The sequence below is a fragment of the Poecilia mexicana genome, unplaced genomic scaffold, assembly GCF_051168715.1.
Source record: "Poecilia mexicana isolate PSO_F unplaced genomic scaffold, ASM5116871v1 scaffold_4, whole genome shotgun sequence".
NCBI lineage: Eukaryota > Metazoa > Chordata > Actinopteri > Cyprinodontiformes > Poeciliidae > Poecilia > Poecilia mexicana.
Window position 1 is genome coordinate 8798571 of NW_028263373.1, and position 17632 is coordinate 8816202.

General features: G+C 39.2%; 1 protein-coding gene across 1 annotated transcript in view; it reads left to right on the forward strand.

The window, feature by feature from the left end:
* Nucleotides 1-17632, forward strand: part of hcn2b (hyperpolarization activated cyclic nucleotide-gated potassium channel 2b) — a 43376-nt gene extending 25744 nt beyond the window's left edge. The window contains exons 5-8 of the mRNA XM_015006469.2: nt 3750-3896; nt 4899-5139; nt 9204-9368; nt 13156-17632. Coding sequence (XP_014861955.2) covers nt 3750-3896; nt 4899-5139; nt 9204-9368; nt 13156-14120 — 1518 coding nt within the window. The 3' untranslated portion in view covers nt 14121-17632. The remainder of the gene's footprint in view (nt 1-3749; nt 3897-4898; nt 5140-9203; nt 9369-13155) is intronic.

Here is a 17632-nt window from a genome sequence, read left to right on the forward strand (position 1 = left end):
TTTCTTTGAAAGAAACTCTGTTTTGTGTGCATTTATCAACATGATTCATCCTAAATTATTCAATCAATTAGACAATTCAGTTAAAATTCCAGGAAATTTCCTCACAGACACACAAACACAGGAGATTTATATATATATATATATATATATATATATCACTTCCTGAGCCATGATGCTCAGAAGCATGGACCATTAATAAAATTCCCAATTCAATTTATACTTCTCCCCTCTGCGGCGGCTTACACTGACAGCCATGCATCATACTTACAATCCACCGACTCAGGGGTGTATGTCCCATAAAAAACCCTCTTTGCTGCATCTGCCTCCTGCTAAGCCCACAGGCTGAGAGGGCCTGATTTAATTTCCCAAATATATTAAATTGGCTGGTTTCATACAGCGACTGCGGAAAGCTTCGAGTTCACTTTATGTTCATTTTGGGCCACAAAGTTATATTTCATAAGACGTAAACTGCGTTGATCATAATAATCTCCTGACATTATTATGAACTCTGCCATTTACTATATTTATTTTTTTAAAAATGCTTAAAATGGGAGGTCAGATGAGTCTCAGCCTCATCCCCTTTGCTTTGAGTGACATGGCCACTAATCTGAGCCTCACGCTGGGAAACCCAGCGGATCGCCTCTTCTCCACCAGCCACTGAGATGTCAGTCCAGTTTAATTGAGACTGTCACACTCTGAATCCTGTGGCCGGAAACACTTAATAGAAGTCCTCCAGCTTATCCCCATTTTTAGCTAAATGAGGTGGATGCTCTGCAAACTTGGCCACATCATTATTGTTACTGACACACAGCAAGCAGGAAGGACTTTGTTGCATATCTGGAATTTTGAGGCCCATGTGAATTCAGTGTCCCCAAACACAGCAGGCCGAGCAAGACGCACCTAAACGAGATCCACCTCTCAGTGAAACAAAGCGTCAGGCGCGATTTCAAATGAGTGATCGACCAAATGTTGCACAAGTTGTGTAATAGAAATATTATTTCATATATTTCTATTACACACGACATCTTTTTGTATGCCTTTTTTAATCATACAAAAAGAGACAACAATTAGAGTAACAGACCAAAATTTGACAAAGTAAATCATACTTCATTCAAGATATTTTTTTCTCTTTTCCTTTTTAAATTGCAAAAAATATTCCATGGTAAGTGAAGCCGGTCCCACAGAGAGAGAAAATCAATGTCTTTCTGAGTCGGCGCTATAATAAGGATATTGCAATCTGAACACAGGGATCGAGCCTCCATTTGATTCTCTAAATCATTTGTCACCTTGTAGTGTGGATAAATTTAATTTCCTAGACAGGGAAGGTTCAAGACTGAGTGCATGTGTCGATGACTGTCGCGTTTAAGGGGAAAGGACCCCACCACCACCTCACACACGCACACACACACATACTGAGACCACTGTAATTCTCCTCTCTTTTTATAATCTTATCTTTTAAAAAAAATATGTAAAAAGATAAGTTTTTTTAAATATCTTATTGTGATTTTTAGCAAAGATGGTGGACTCACATTGCTTCACACACAAGACACACAGAGACATAAACTTTATGTAACATTTAAAACAACTCACATTCATATGAAATCAGATTGTCACCTCATTCCAGCTGATAGTTTCTCTAATATTCTCGAACAGAGGTTCTGGCAAGAAGAATGTAAATCTTGACTTTTGCTTCTGTGTGTGTGTGTGGCATTTTTATGAATATTCAGCTAGTGACTTTTCTATAGTGCACTGTAAAAAAAAAAAAAAAGTCTCTAATTTATGGTAAAATACCGACAGCAGAATTTTACCATATAAATATGGATTTTATTGGGGTTTTTTGTTTGTTTTTTTGCTTTTTGTTGTATGGTAACATTTTGGCAACCATAGCTGCTGATATTTTACCATAAATTAGAGACGTTTTTTTTTTTTTTACAGTGTAGCACAGCTGAACAACATGATCCAGCTAGCTTCAGTTGTTGCTGTTGTATGTCATTCAGGCACATCTCATAAACACACATTTTTGTGATTTTTGAACCACAAGAATGCTTCATGTTTCCTTGTATTTACTAGAAGGTGGAGCACATAAAAACCGCAAGGACAACACACACACACACACACACACACACACACACACACACACACACACCAAGCAGTTTTCCCCTGATGTTGGAAGCCTCAGAGTAGATTAAGCAGCATGCTATTTCCAGAACGTATTCAGGCTTGAAATGTGATATGGTCAGTTAGGAGAGCTAGACATTAAGGTACCGTTTGATGCGGATGAAAGTAACAGTGGTCAGTATGTGATCCATTGAGTTTAATTTGACCCTCCACTGAGATTTGCTCACTGGAGGGTCCCGGAGCCAGCCGCTGAGTTCAAGTGAAAGTAATACTTTTGCAAGGCTGTATATACATAGATGATGTATTTTTCAACTCCAGCATGAATAAGACACATCTTCATTTTCCTATGAACATCAATACATTAACTAGAATAATAACTTTCTGTTCATCCATCCATCCATCCAACCACGATTATTCTTGCAAGGTTTCAAGTTCTGGGTCCTATTCCAGCAGCCATTGGGCAAGGGCCAATGGCTGTGTTTCCTGTGTGTAACGACTTGTGACACACACAGGAAAAACAACCTTGCCAACAGCGATGAAATAAATCCGATCATGGATTGTTTGCATGTATGAAAAGAAGGATCATCAGTATATTTTAATGCGCATTTGTTCTATGAAAAAGAAGAGAGGAAAGAAGAAGAAGAACTCGTGCATGTCACCGCCATCCAGAGAAATTGTGAGGTCGTCTGTGATTACCATGTACAGTCACAGCTCACAGCTGATTTCTCTAAACACAGGGAAGCAGAATAAATTCTCACGGGCTTCACAGCGCTGTCGTGATTCCTTAACACTTTTATTATAGCTTCTCTCTCCATAACACATCTGGGTCATGCGGCCCTTGTGTGAGCAGGAAATTGAACTCATCAATAAGGGGAAAAGTATGGTTTACAGCTTCTTTTTTTAAGGGGAGAGGAATCTATTTCACGATCTACTCAATTTTCAGTAAATGTCTGTGACATGAAATCTGAATTTCCCAGTTCTACATCAGAAAATAAAATGTAACATTAGGACATTTCTATCTTATGTTAAAAAAATTATGTCATTACTGATGCTGACATTGGTAAACGCAAAGCAAGAGCTGATGAGTGTTGATGCATAATGTTGTGTTTCAGCGCAGGCTGCATGGTTTGATGCTGAAGTTGCGTAGAGATAATTGCATGAAGGCTGATTAGCTAATTAACCAACTCGACCATGAACCAGCAAATCATAGCAACTTCATTTTGAAATCAAAACCTCAACAAAATGGCCAAGGTTTATTTACTTATTTATTTTTATCTATTTGTTTATTTCATTCATTTTCAGCTTAAAGTGATCGTGTCACATGTTAACATAAACAAAAGTTCTGGATTAAAATAAGCAGTTTGAAGAAGAAAAATTACTCCTTTTTTATTTAGTTTAATTGGTTGATAGTCAGCAGAATCCATATTTATTCTTCCAAACACCACAAACAATGATAAGTAATCTTTAAACAAAGGAAGGCAATAAGTCCTTATACGTACTGAGGCAAGATGGCCGTAATGCCAGATAAACCTCTCAAACTGCTGACAGTTGTGTCTCTAATCCCTGTTCACATTGATCCATCCATCTGATTTTCCTCTTTTCAACCTCCCCCCACTCTCACCATCTTCTAGTACAAGCAAGTGGAGCAGTACATGTCATTCCACAAACTGCCGGCTGACTTCCGACAGAAAATCCACGATTACTACGAGCACAGATACCAAGGGAAGATGTTCGACGAGGAGAGCATCCTGGAGGAGCTAAACGAGCCTCTGAGAGAAGTACGAGAAAACTCATATTATTTCTATGGATAGGTTGATGGCTGTTTAGATGTCTGTTCCCACATATCCAAAAACAACAACAACAACAACAAAAAAAAAAGTTTTTCAGCCACAAGACCAGAGTAACTCAAAGAAACTTCAAATTGCTGTAGATGAGCGATAATAAGCTGAATATTCAGTGCTAAGGTAATGTAACCAAAAGTGTTTGGATTTGAGCTGTTATTCGGTCGCAGTTTCCAGGCGTTTCAATTAAAACTAAATCAGATTTACTTTTTTCACCCCAAGAGAAGTTTCTATAACTTGCTTCACACTGGGATAATGTTTGGCATTAAATATTTAAGGTTTACAGAAAGAGTTGGCAATATGCCCGACCTCAACCCTAGTCAACCAGAAACGGCATAATGATGATTCCTGGTATAAACTCTGATAAATGTGGACCTAATACAGGTTGTTTGTAGCTGTGAGACAATCTGTCATTCTTGATTTTGTTTTTTTTGTTGTTTTTTTTCAAAACCCCATTCAAAGATCAAGTTGATCTGAAACAAAATAAAAATGCAGAACAGGATGCGATTTCTTTCATTTCAAACAGAAAGCTTGTAAGCAGCTTCTGGGTCTTTTAAGCCAGCTGGTAAGCAGTGCGCAGCAACAGGTGGATCAACCGCTAAAGAAAGCTGCACACTTCTCTGGCATCTTCATTAAAAAGACCCTAAGCCACAATATATTTTTCTGTTTGTGCAAGTCTGCAAATATTCCTCTTTTTATGCATACAAAGGCATGCAGAAGCCATGTGTGACTTGAATTTTCATCAAAATTTTTTTTTTTTTTCTGCTTAGCTGGAATGAATGTTGGAAACAGCTGAAATGTACCAGGTAGATCTAATTCAGATCAATTGTGATTTAATGTATTAGAGGATTAACTGTGTTTCAATAAAGGCACCGTTTCAGTTTTGTTGCATTTTTACACATGCGTTATGGTCTCAGTTTCTCCGTCTTCACCTCTTAGGAAATTGTCAACTTCAATTGCCGTAAGCTGGTGGCCTCCATGCCGCTGTTTGCCAACGCCGACCCGAACTTTGTGACAGCCATGCTGACCAAGCTGAGGTTTGAAGTCTTCCAGCCAGGAGACTACATCATCAGAGAAGGCACCATTGGCAAGAAGATGTACTTCATTCAGCACGGGGTGGTGAGCGTCCTGACCAAAGGGAGCATCGGCATGAAGCTCATGGACGGCTCCTACTTTGGCGGTGCGTCGCTTTATCGCATCGTTATTGCTCTGGCTTGCTTTCTGAATTCTCTCCGCCTAAAATTGATATTTCCATACTTTGCTGTGAAACAAAACAATACCCTGTCATTTTGAAATGCTAACACGTTAGCCTTCTCCAGCTGATTTCATACTAAATGATTCTTCCCTGACTTTACCCAACATGCAGATGCTCTGAACCGATGGTCACATGACCTTTTTATTAACACCCTGTAGTTAAACACTGTGTGCTGAATTGTTAGCATCGGGTCCTTACTGCAGCAGATCAGAGTTCACTGATGTGAAAGATGCCCTTAGCACTGTTGCATTAACCCAAGTGCACAGCATGCTCTTGTGCACGCACATCCAATTAATAATAACTAATTAGCTTAGAGGAACTGTGTCTATGGAGCCATGTGTGATGTCTGATAAAAGGAGTTTATAAGCTGTGCCTGTCAACAAAGAATACGTCACTTTTATCCTTGGATTGGAGGGACAGCAGGATCGCCATGTACTATGTGGGATAGAATCACTAAATCACTTTGTGAAAGTGTGTATAAATGGTGAGTTTAATGCGACAATGTAACCTGTGTCCTCTATTACCAGTAGATACCAGCAGATTATGGAAAGTAGGTGGGAGAGTTAGTTAAGTCTAAATTCAGTCAAGTCCCCAGATTTAGATTTAAGGTCATTTTCTAAGCTTACTAAGAAGTTTTTTTATGACATAATATTATTTAATAATATTGATGTTTTAGAGTTGCTGCCTTTTAATTCAAATCTTTCGCTGAGTACTGAATTTTTTTTTTTTAGCAGAAACACCTTAGCAAAATGACTGAAGCTCAACCAGATTGGATGTAGAGCACCTGTACAGATCCATCTTTAAATCTTAGCAGATTCTAGATTTGGACTTTGACTTGGTCATCCTAACACATCAATAAGATCGGAGCGAGGAGGTTGCTCTTTTCTGCACAGAATGAGCCACAACAACAATACCTACGTATTAACAACTCTTCAAACTCCAAAAAGCAATAGAAAATTTGTGCAGGTGAAGTTGTATTATTTTGCACCACCGTCCTTTGTTTCTAATGCCTCCCTGTTCAACGGCCCATATGGGCCATATCAAAATCTGCAGCCAGTAATTGGACATCTCCATATGCTACAAATAACTCCAGCTATAAATCCTTCACACTAAAAGGTGCCAAAACAGCTGCTGCAATTGTTCTTCAAATTATGAAAACTATCCATTAATTCTGGATTCAAGTTTCTTTAATAGAACTTTTGCTTTCTTAGTTCCCAGTGTGCTATATATCCTGTTCACCTGCCATGACTACATGAAGATAATGCAAAGCTGAGGGTTGGGGTTAGGCTTTAATTTATATATCATATATTTTACTTTTCTATATATACTGCTCAAAAAATAAAGGGAACATTTCACTTTGATTCTGTGTGTGGCTCCAAATCCAGGCCTCCATTGGTTAATAAATTTGATTTCCATTGATGATTTTTGTGTGATTTTGTTGTCAGCACATTCAACTTTGTACAGAACAAAGTATTCAATGAGAATATTTCATTCATTCAGATCTAGGATGTGTTATTTGAGTGTTCCCTCTATTTTTTGAGCAGTGTATATAATATATTATATATAACATTGTTTTCTGAATGTTTTGGTCTTGCACGAAAAAACAAAACATAGAGCCTCTGATAGAGGGATAAAGGTAATGGGTCCGAGATGTGCTCATGAAAATTCATGTTCCTGTTAACGTCCACTCTGAATTTCCAGTATTTCTCTGCATTCGTCGTCGTCTTTAAGGATGGCGCTGTGAACTACAACTGGCCACCTGGTGGTATGAACAATTTGTTCAGCCCTCGTGGTTTCATTAGCGTTATTATCCTTTCAACGCACTGCCCGTTGGCCACTAATGATGCGGGCAATATGCAAATGCGTGCATTATGAGAGACCACAAAGATCCCAGGTGAGGGTTTATGAAATGATGTCTTGGCCAGTTTGCGAACAGTAACTCACACAGAAAGTGGAGCGCCAAAACGTTCTCACTCATTATTGTGGGATAGATTTTAAAGAGGTCCCAAGTATGGTGGCCCTGAGGTGCACCGTACCCAAGAGAATATCTGGGAAAAAAATATTCCATAAATGGATGGCATTCAAATCAATTGCCGACACACCTGGATGTGGCCGTCCAAGCAAGTTCAGAGACGGGTAGATTGTCAAAGGAAGCGTCTCACTAAAGTCATTTCCTGCACTTTGGGGCACGGTGTCCTACTTTTTCCTCATTTGACAAACTTATTGTATAAGTATATTTTGTTTCACATCAAAACACAATTACATTTTGGTATTTAAGTGCAGATAAATCACTTTTGTTTCAAAATACAACAAAGGAGATTAGGTATGTGACCATTTCTTTAAAAAACTAAACATTTAAATAAGGTATCCTGTTTTTTTTTTTTTTTTTTCATGATGGTAAATGAGAACCGACACTTGTATGAACTCTATCACATTAAAAAAAGTGTATTTATTTGCATTAAATGTGTAATTTATGTGAAAATTCACTCGTATAGGACAATCTAAGATTAACCATTTTTGACTGCAATTTTAAATGAACTTTTTAAATATTTTATCCCTTGAGGGAAATGAGCCATAATGATTATGTTTTTAATTACACGTGCTTTCTATCCACAGTTTTCTATCCACAATTGGATAGAAAATTTTTTAACTATTTTGAATAGTTAGCTGAGCTTCATGTACTGATTTATAACTAAGATCAATTGCAATGCATGTATGACTGCGTTGAAATCATTTTCAATCATTTCTCGAGTCACTTTTAAAGTGACTCGAGACGATATTTGTTGTGGATTGGCACTATATAAACAAACTGAATTAAATTACATTTTATACATTTTGCAAAACAACCCTTAGTGAATTTACTAATTGTGGTCAGCTTGAATTGGGCTGATACTTTTCCCAAGGTTATCAGTCTAGATTTTTCCTGTAGATCAAAAGATTTGAGCTCCATGAAGCAAAGGACTGAACGCTTACAGCAAGCAAAAGTTCTCAAATTTGAATTTAACTTTGCTTCAACCAACCAAACACATAACCTAGCTGTGCATCTGACTGATTTTGAAGAAACTCATTTGCTTCCATCAGAGAAATGCATCACCCTGTGTGCTATAATTTGTAAAGATGGGTCAGTTGGACGGTCTGCAGAGAATATATTTGATTTATTCAGCAATAAGTAAATCTAAAATATAGTTCTCTCAGCAGAAGATGGAAGAGTTACGCACAAATAAGTAATACCAGATTGTTGCTCAGTGTTTTGTTTTACTAAAACACTTTACAAAACTTTCTCAAACTCCTCATCTGTTGAGAGACAACACACGTTTTCCAAAAAAGAACAAACAAACCTCTAAGAGAGAGATTATTGTTTGGACGATCATCCGGTTGCTAATGGTGAGTGGGGTTGTGTTTATAAAATGATGTCAAAATACCTCAGGCACTCACGGTTTATTTTAGTGCAGAACCTTTATTTAGTTTCTTAATGGAGTATTCTTCTGATTTGTTATTCTCTCCCTTTTCCGCTGAGAGTCACAGGAGGTCAACCTTTAAAGGCGAGGGAAAAGGAGGGCATGTGGTTGTCAAGACAACAGCCAGCCCCAGCCCTCAAAAAAAGTAGAGCTACGGGTAAAAAAAAACAAAAAAAACACTTACTGAAGGAAAGGAGGAGGAACAAGTGAAGTAATGAAGCTTAGCTGCACATCTCTAAATTTAGTGCTTCCTTAACACAGCTGTCAGTGCAGTGCAAACACACGTTTTTGTTAGTTGGTCAAAATAATTATGCATAACTCCTGTAACGGAAAATCACTGCGATTTGGATCACATATTTGCTCACTGCCTTCGTTCTTCTTCAGCGGGGGAAAAAAAAGGTTAGGATTTGTTTCAATGCGGTGCTTCACTTTCGGAGCCCTTCTCACTTCCTGACGGCCTAAAATCTGTCAGTCTGGGCAATTTTCTGGTTTCTAGTCATGCGTTTATATTCCCTTTTTTCTCCCCTCCAGAGATCTGTCTGCTGACCCGAGGCAGAAGGACAGCCAGTGTTCGAGCTGACACCTACTGCCGCCTGTACTCTCTCTCGGTGGACAATTTCAATGAAGTGCTGGAAGAGTATCCCATGATGAGGAGGGCCTTTGAGACGGTTGCCATCGACCGACTGGACCGGATAGGTAAGGCCATCATGTTGTTGGACGAACAGAAGCAGTGGAAGACTTTAGCGTTCATTTTTGTCAGCAGTAATTGGTCGTTTAATGTAGAAGTGTCAGTTCAATATGGTTATGTACATCATATTGACAATCCTAAAATGTATGTAGTGAAAAAACAACTCTACAATAATCTAATGGGGAAAATAAAAGCAGGGAGCAGGTTTTCTGTCTCTTTATTTGACAAGAAATCCTTTGATTTGGAACTAATTTTAAAATGATACCAGGCTGATTTGGTGAGTTTACATTAATATTTAGATCTGAGTCAATTATCTTTTTTTTACACAAATATAAAAAGAACAAGTAAGCTGATCTCATAAGATTCATTCATAAAATGCAGTGATGGGAGGTATTTTTTTATTTATGAGATGTCTGTTTCAAAAACACTGGTCTGTCTGACAACTGTGACAGCATTGCGGGAAGTGACACTTAGACATTCTTTGTTTATGTTGTCATGTCTCAATGCTTTCAGTGAATATTTCCCTCCAAAGTTAAAACACACACACACACATGCACACTCACACACTCTGTTATCTTTCTTCACAATGTGAACAACTCCTTCTGGAGGTCAGCTGTGCTGCTATTTGTCGCATGACCACATTTGACATGTGTACCAAAAGCTCCGCAGCCGCCACCTGTCAGGTGTTGCCATAGCAACCAAATTTTGTGCACGAGTACCCCTTTGGTTTGACAGCTCACTTATTTGGGGGAAAACCTGCGCGTCTGTTTCAAGGCATAACCAGCAGCAACACAGTTCCTCTAGGCTCCTCACGTGCATTTTGCGAGTCAATCGGTAGTCACACGTGCTTTTCTTTTTTGTTTCGTCAACAGTACCTTTAAATAAAGATAAATTAAGTGTTTGTGGAAAGGGGCGAATGTCTGATATATTGCTGATGCAATATGTGTCCTTCTATTTTAATGGTTACCAGACGTCTACCAGAAACACTCACTCATAAGCTGCAGGCTTGAGCCGAAGAAGCTATTTTACAGCGGCAGAATACTTGACAGGAAAGTGTTGTTGTGAAAGCAGTGATTCAAAGGGCACGTTTATACTGTAGGTTTCCATTAAATTCTAGAAATGAGGCAGCTTTGTCGAACCAACTCATTCAAAAGAGCCATAATCTTAGTTTTAATCAATTGTGGCATGAAAGAGTGCTTTATTTATAGAGCACTTTTCTCAGTCACAAAGCATCTAGTTGTATTTCATCACTCCTCAGCAGAGGCCCTTTGCAGGCAAAGGACTACATTTTCTTTTTAATTTTAGTTTTCTCGGGTGTATGAAAAGAAATACTATCACAATAGCCCAGAGAAAAGCTGCTTTTCATCACACCTTTGCACATCAACCTTGCATTTCAATGGCATATGGTGATACACAACATTAACTAGTAACACTTCAGCATAACCTCTTCATCTTTTACTATATCTTACGTAATTTCACCTCCAGCAGCTCTAGCACCTATACATTTACATGGCTGTATGGTGTAAGATTAAAAATGTATTAGTCTGACAGCAGGATTTGCCAATTTTCTATGGGTGACAGTACACTATGTGTGGATTCCTTTAGCTTTCGCTCCATATTTTACAAGAGTGTGTAGCACTAAGGTTACATTTCATCACCTTCTTAAAATAATGGCCTAAGTAATTTTTTGCTAAAAGCAATTTTCTTGCCCAAGTTATCTTGAGGCAATGAAAAGGGGGTGGTTTGTTTTGCCAAAACGACTTTTAGCAAAAAATTACTTAGTCCATTATTTTAGGAAGATGACAATTTGTGAGCCATGAATTTTCAGTTTTCAGTCCATGCAATACGCCAGGTCGAAGAATTAAGATCTATCTTGCAACTATCTTGCAGTGTTGCTTCTCACAAAAACCATATGGACCAGAGCAGAATAAGACATATTCACCTTGATGTTGAAATGACATCTAACCTTTCTATTCAGTTTTCTAGCACGTTTTCTGCAAAGAGATCCAAGCTGACGGCCACCGACACAATACATCATATGTGCTGCTGAAGCTCAACAACAAAACTCAATTCAAGTCTAGCTGATGTTTGTTCTCATAGTATCTAAAATAAGACAAATTTTAAATCATTGGGATGCAGCTAAGAAGGCTTACATGTCAAAATGTACAAATCCCGCCTTTGTCCCAGCCATTCATCCCTCTCCCCTTCTTCCCACATTTTACAAGAAAGAAACGGATGAGGAAAAGATGGGGATGGGAATTGTTAGATGGATTAGTGTGGTGTCTGCAGTTATGCAAGCCCTGTTCTGTCCTGTTGTGGTGAAGAAAGAGCTAAGCCAAAAGGTGAAGCTCTCAATTCTCGGGCCAATCTACATCCCCATCTTGATTTATGGTCACAAGTTCTGAGTAGTGACGCTGAGAGTGAGGCCGTGGATACAAGCGGCCGAAATGAGCTTCCTCCGCATGGTATCCAGCTCTCTCTTAAAGACAGGGTGGGCAGCTTAGATATTCGAGAGCGACTCAGAGTAGAGACACAAAGAAGAGCCAGTAGAGGCGGCTCGGGTATCTGGTCAGGATGCATCCTGGACGCCCCGCTGGTTTGAGGGGCTCCTGCCACCTCCCACCAGGAGGACATTCACAGGAAGACCTAGGGTACTCTGGAGGGACTATGTTTCTCAGCTGACCTGGGAAGGTCTTGGGATTTTCCCAGAGGAGCTGCCCCAAATTACTGGGGACAGTGAAGTCTGGACTTCTCTGCTTAGGCTGCTGCCCCTCGCACCCAATCCTGGATTAAGTGAAACGTAATAGATGGATGGATGGAAAATCTAGATTTTCATCTGAACCTTATTCTCCTTCTTAAACAGCCAGCATGTTTAGTTTGGGTCCTTTCATTTTGATCTTTAAATTCTCCAAAACCAAACTTACATTTGACATTTGTTGAGCTGGGTCGTTGAAGGTTCACGACCGACTCTTGCGTGTTTAGAGGAAGCCTAAATCAGTGGTTCCCAAATGTCCCGTTCTGCTTCTGTTCCACAGATGACAGTAGAAAATACTGGTTACTCCCGCTCTTTGTTGACGCTATAATTAGTAAGTAAATGGTACAATTTCCATATAAGAAAACATGAACAGCCTAAGTATTGGTTACTTTTATCTATTATGGGATAATTTTAGTTAAAAATATAATCTACAGACAAGTTAACATTTACCAATAACTATTTTTTTAATGTAATTTAATGTAATTTCTGAAGAGGTTCTCTAGATCCCATACTCATTAATTTGTGACCCCAAACTTTGCATGGCTAGGTTGCTTCAAGATAAAAGACTTCTTGCTGTCTTTTGTTTTGAGTTTTCTCCACCTACTCTATGAATACTTCATGCGTTGTTTATTCATCACTGCTTCAGAGGACATTTTTAACATCCCCCTGTTGGCAATGCTACTGTACCTATCTGTTACAGAGCATCGCATGTCTTGAATTTTATAGTGACGCTATAAATATCTGCTACTGTTATGCCATCTACTATAACAGTCGCCGAAGGTTGACTTCAGGAATGAAATCTGCTGTCCAACTGCCTCAAAATTACCATCAATACCTTCACATCCTGGGCCTATAAAAATACTTTTGGAATGATACTGCTGGATTGCTCTTTGTATCATGGACTTTACTTTGGCGTTGCACCTTCATGACACTCCTGCAATGTATTTCCATGCTACAATGATGTAGGTTAATGTTCTCTTCTGTTGCAACACAGAATAAACTTCAACTACACATAAATATTCTGTGTTCATGTCTTGCAGGCAAGAAGAACTCAATCCTTATGCACAAAGTTCAGCACGATCTCAACTCCGGTGTTTTCAACAACCATGAGAATGAGATGATTCAGGAGATAGTCAAATATGATCGGGAGATGGTTCAGCAAGTGGATGTGCCACTGCCAAGGGCAATGTCCATGACCCCTCCGCTCCCCGGCGGGATCTTTGCTCCTCCTGGCTCCTCCGCTCAGCCTAGAGACTCGGCAATCGCCACCCTGCAGCAAGCCGTGGCGATGAATTTTTGTAACCCCATGCAAGGAAACTCAGTAGGAGCAGGGCCCTTGCAGTCTCCTAGGATGGTGAGGAGATTCCAGGTGATGCCGAGTGTATCCAGCCCGGTCTCTGCTTCTCCGCTCCAGTCGCAACTCCTTGCCTCCGGTGCCTTTGCTCCAGTCTTGGCCAGCCCCACCGTTCAGAGTCCACTGGCTGCTGGAGGACGATCATTCCAGTATGGATCCAGTGCGCTGACCGGTCCGATATCAGGCTCCCAGCTATCTCTAGTTCAGCAGCATATCGCCAGTCCTGTACACCGGCCCAGCATGCATAAGAGCACCCATTCTTTGCACCTGGGCAGCCTGAGCCAAGATGTCAGGGCCCTGTCAGCATCTCAGCCCTCACTGCCTCATGAGGGTGTGCAACCAGCTGTCCCCAGTCCACCCCTGTCAATACAAGTTTCTTCCACTTCTATCGGACCCCCTCAGACGCCAATGGGCCCCGCAAGCATTCGGAGTGCAGTACCTCATAGGGTGGTACTCCCCCACCAAATGTCAGTGGGGGCCTTCCCCGTAGCATCTTTGCCTGGTTCTGCGCATGGGTTTGCAGCAGGGGTGGCAGTGGGTAGCGTGGGAACAGGTCAGGGGGACACGCTACCACCTAAAAAGGACTCAATAACGAGCCTTCCAGAGACAGACCACATGAAGGTGAGATCTAGGCTATCCTCAAACTTGTGATCTTAATCAAACTGTTCTAGCAGGAGTGACTGAACGAGGAACACGATCACAGGAACACGTTCCTCTTCTTTTTCCAAATTTGACTATCTGAATGTATGAATGTTGAGCGAGCTGGTAGCATCCAAAATATATGAATCTAATGACGTTTGATTCTACAACACAGAGATGTTTCTACTCACAGGTGTAGTTGCACAGATAAGTAAAAGTAAAGTAGCATATTTCACAGCATAGCTAACAATATATTCTTCAGTGTCCTCCCATTCTCCTCATACAATATAAACCTGAGGTCAGATGGTTTAAAACTGTTATTCAGGGAACTGCTTTAGATATCAGACGTTGGAACTTAATTTGTGATTATTTACCGTAACTTCGTAATGTGCCAGAGCTCCTTTTAAACTGTTAGACTTTTTTGCTTCATTGTCCCTTACAAGATATCTTTATCGACTTTTTGGGAAGCACAAATAATAACAACAAAAAAAAAGAAAATTTTTTGACTACCTTACGACAACGGTAAAAGCCATACTTCAGATAAAATATTATGATTGGACAGTATTAAGAAAATTATCTATAAAAAATTATAATTTTACCGGCATTTCTACTAGCAGTGAAAATGTAATGCACAAAAACCCCCAAGATTCTTAAAAGGATAGTTTGGTTTTCAGTAGACGGCAATCAGAGCAAATTCAGATTGAAGAAGAAGCTTAGTCTGGAGTGAAGGGAACCTTATCGAGACAGAAAGTAAATCATAGATTTTGTTAATTGATAGGATGTTATCACAAGGTACAATCGTTATGATGAGGTAAAGACTACTCTTAAACTCTTCACGTAACCCCACTATGAAAGAACCAAACTATTCAGTTAAGATTATGAGGGATGTTATAATCCATACTGAAACTACAGTGGTGGGATAAATGTGTGTGTTTTTTGTTTTCCAAAATAATTGATTTGTGCTCTAGTTATCTCCATGTTTGTTCACTTTAGAGTTCATAAATCTAAAGAGGGTGAGTTTTCAACCCTACATCACTATGCACCTTTCTGTTTTGTTTTTGAAGAAACATTTACTGGGTCAACAACACCCTTTCAACCACATGAAAGTCCTACTAGCAGCCAAAAATGTTACAGTAAATTATGCAAAGTTCGACAATTTGCTCATCAATATTGTTTTTTTTTTTTTTTAAATAAACAAAAATATATATATAAATCTGTAACTTACTAGCCATGGTCAGAAAAAGGTTATCGACAACAAAGAAACATGCTTATATCTGTTGGATGTATCCAAAAAGTTTAATATACAAAGTTTGCTTCGGTCCTCTGCACTGACTAATCGGACTCAAATGCATCCCAGGAAGCAGTTCTTATTGCCCAGACTTGAACTGTGATTCACTGCCAGTTACAAACTAGAAACTTATTACAAGTTTAATCGTAAACCAGGGCCCCCTATCATTGCAATGTAAATTCATTCTTTTCTAATACTGAGTTTTCACTTGCCTTTAGTGGCCGTTTAGGCGATACATCTCTATGCCAAAGTCAATTCTCACAAATAATGAATCTCCTGTTACCGCCACAATTTAGATAAACAGCCAAGGACAGCGCCGATCCCTCGCAGGACGTATATTGCTGTGTGCCTCTGTCATTGATGCCTCGGCAAGAAATCATCGAATGCCACTGATTTGTGTCCAAAAGCGTTAGGAAGAAGACCCTTTTCTCCTGGACCTGACATGCTATTCACCTCAGCTCACGATTGGCTGAATCATTACAGGGTAATGAGAGTGGAAAATGGAATCCCTCAGGCCTGTTTGGGTCCGTTATTATCATCCTTCAGCTGGATTTCATTATACTGTGCCAATAATGAGTTCCTCTCCTATGATCATTTTGCATTTGCATCCTGTTTAGTCTGCGTTCTTGCACAGTCATCCACCTTGGGAGTTTCAAATTGGACAAAAAAAGTTGACGGTTTTAAAGTATTTTTATATAGTTTTTTTTTTTTTTTTTTAAGATCTATTGTGTTGTTTTTGTCTTGTGATTAAATTATGCCCACAGGAACTCATTTGGGTACTCCAAAGTAATTAATACAGGCTTGTTATGAGAATTGTGCTTATTTTACACTGTGTCCAGGGTGCATGGTCCTGGGACAGAAGACGCAGTTAGTGACCAAATTAGTTTTGGACCCATAACTGAGACAAGAGCAATGGTGCAGGCAAAGAGAAACTAAAACATGACTTACCATATAACAATAACAGTTCATGTATACATTCACTGAGCACCTTTTTGGGCACATCTGTTCAGTTGCTTGCTCACACAAATAAGTCAGGAAAAGACTTGGCAGCATTTCAGTGCTATTAGGAATCTAGTTGACTTTCAACACGACTTGAGTTCAAACCAATAACCTGCAAAGGGGAGGGAAGATAGTTTAAATAACTTTGGATTTACCATAGAGTTTGGTGCCAGATGGGACAGAAACTGATGATCTACAGGGACTTTCACTCACAACTATCTTTGGGATTTCCAGTGAATAGTCTAGTTGTGTAGAAGGAACTCAACTTTTAAGGTTGCAGCTGGTGCGTATGTTTTCTTGGCACATTTTGGAGAATTTAGTGCTAATTGAGCATTGTTAAACACAACAATCCCCCTGAGCAGGACCACCTCTTTCCCTTATGGCCACAGTGTAGCCATCTTCCAGAAGGAACTGTACCGTGTCATAAAGCTCAATCTCAAACTAATTTCTTAGACTCTGTTCACGGTGGTGAACTCATTTGAGATATGGTGGATTGTCGAAATTTTAACTAAGGATGTCCAGCCAACAAATCTGCAGCAACTTTTGATCTGTCATTCCTAGAACTAGCCTGGTGTTCCTAATAAAGTGGGCAGTGAATGTAAATTCAGAGAACCATCACAAAGCTCCAGATATTGTATGAATTTTTTATTTTTTTGGACCAATAAAAAAACACAATAATTTTCATGAAACCCATCAGTTTAGAATTAAACCAAAGCTACAAATGATGCAGCTTTTGTTACACAAAACTCGCCCAACGCAGATCAGATATCGGAACACTAAATGAATCCAGTCGATTCCTATGAATGTGACATTTGTGACTACAAGCAATAATGGTCTAATAGCAGACTGAGTGGCAACCTTATGCAGATGATACTCAATTATACTCTTGATTTGTCTGTGGAGATGTAACATTTTAAACCTTACACTGGTTTTTGAAACTTTACTGAAAACTTTGTGTTCGATGTTTCTTTTTGTAAGCAGATGATTCAGTTGAAACCACCATCCTTACTATGAATAACTTGACTGACATGGTTATTTCTATGTGTAAACATAGCTTGCATCATGTAATCGAGACTATTTATTTATGTAACCTGGTTCACTATTATTGTAGACCTATTAAAAAAAGGACATGTTGAAATAATTATTGTTTTTCTCTGACAGAAAGCATATTATGATCTGGACTGAACTGACCAATCTTAAGAATTAAAGCAAAAGAAAACGAGTTGACATGACAAAA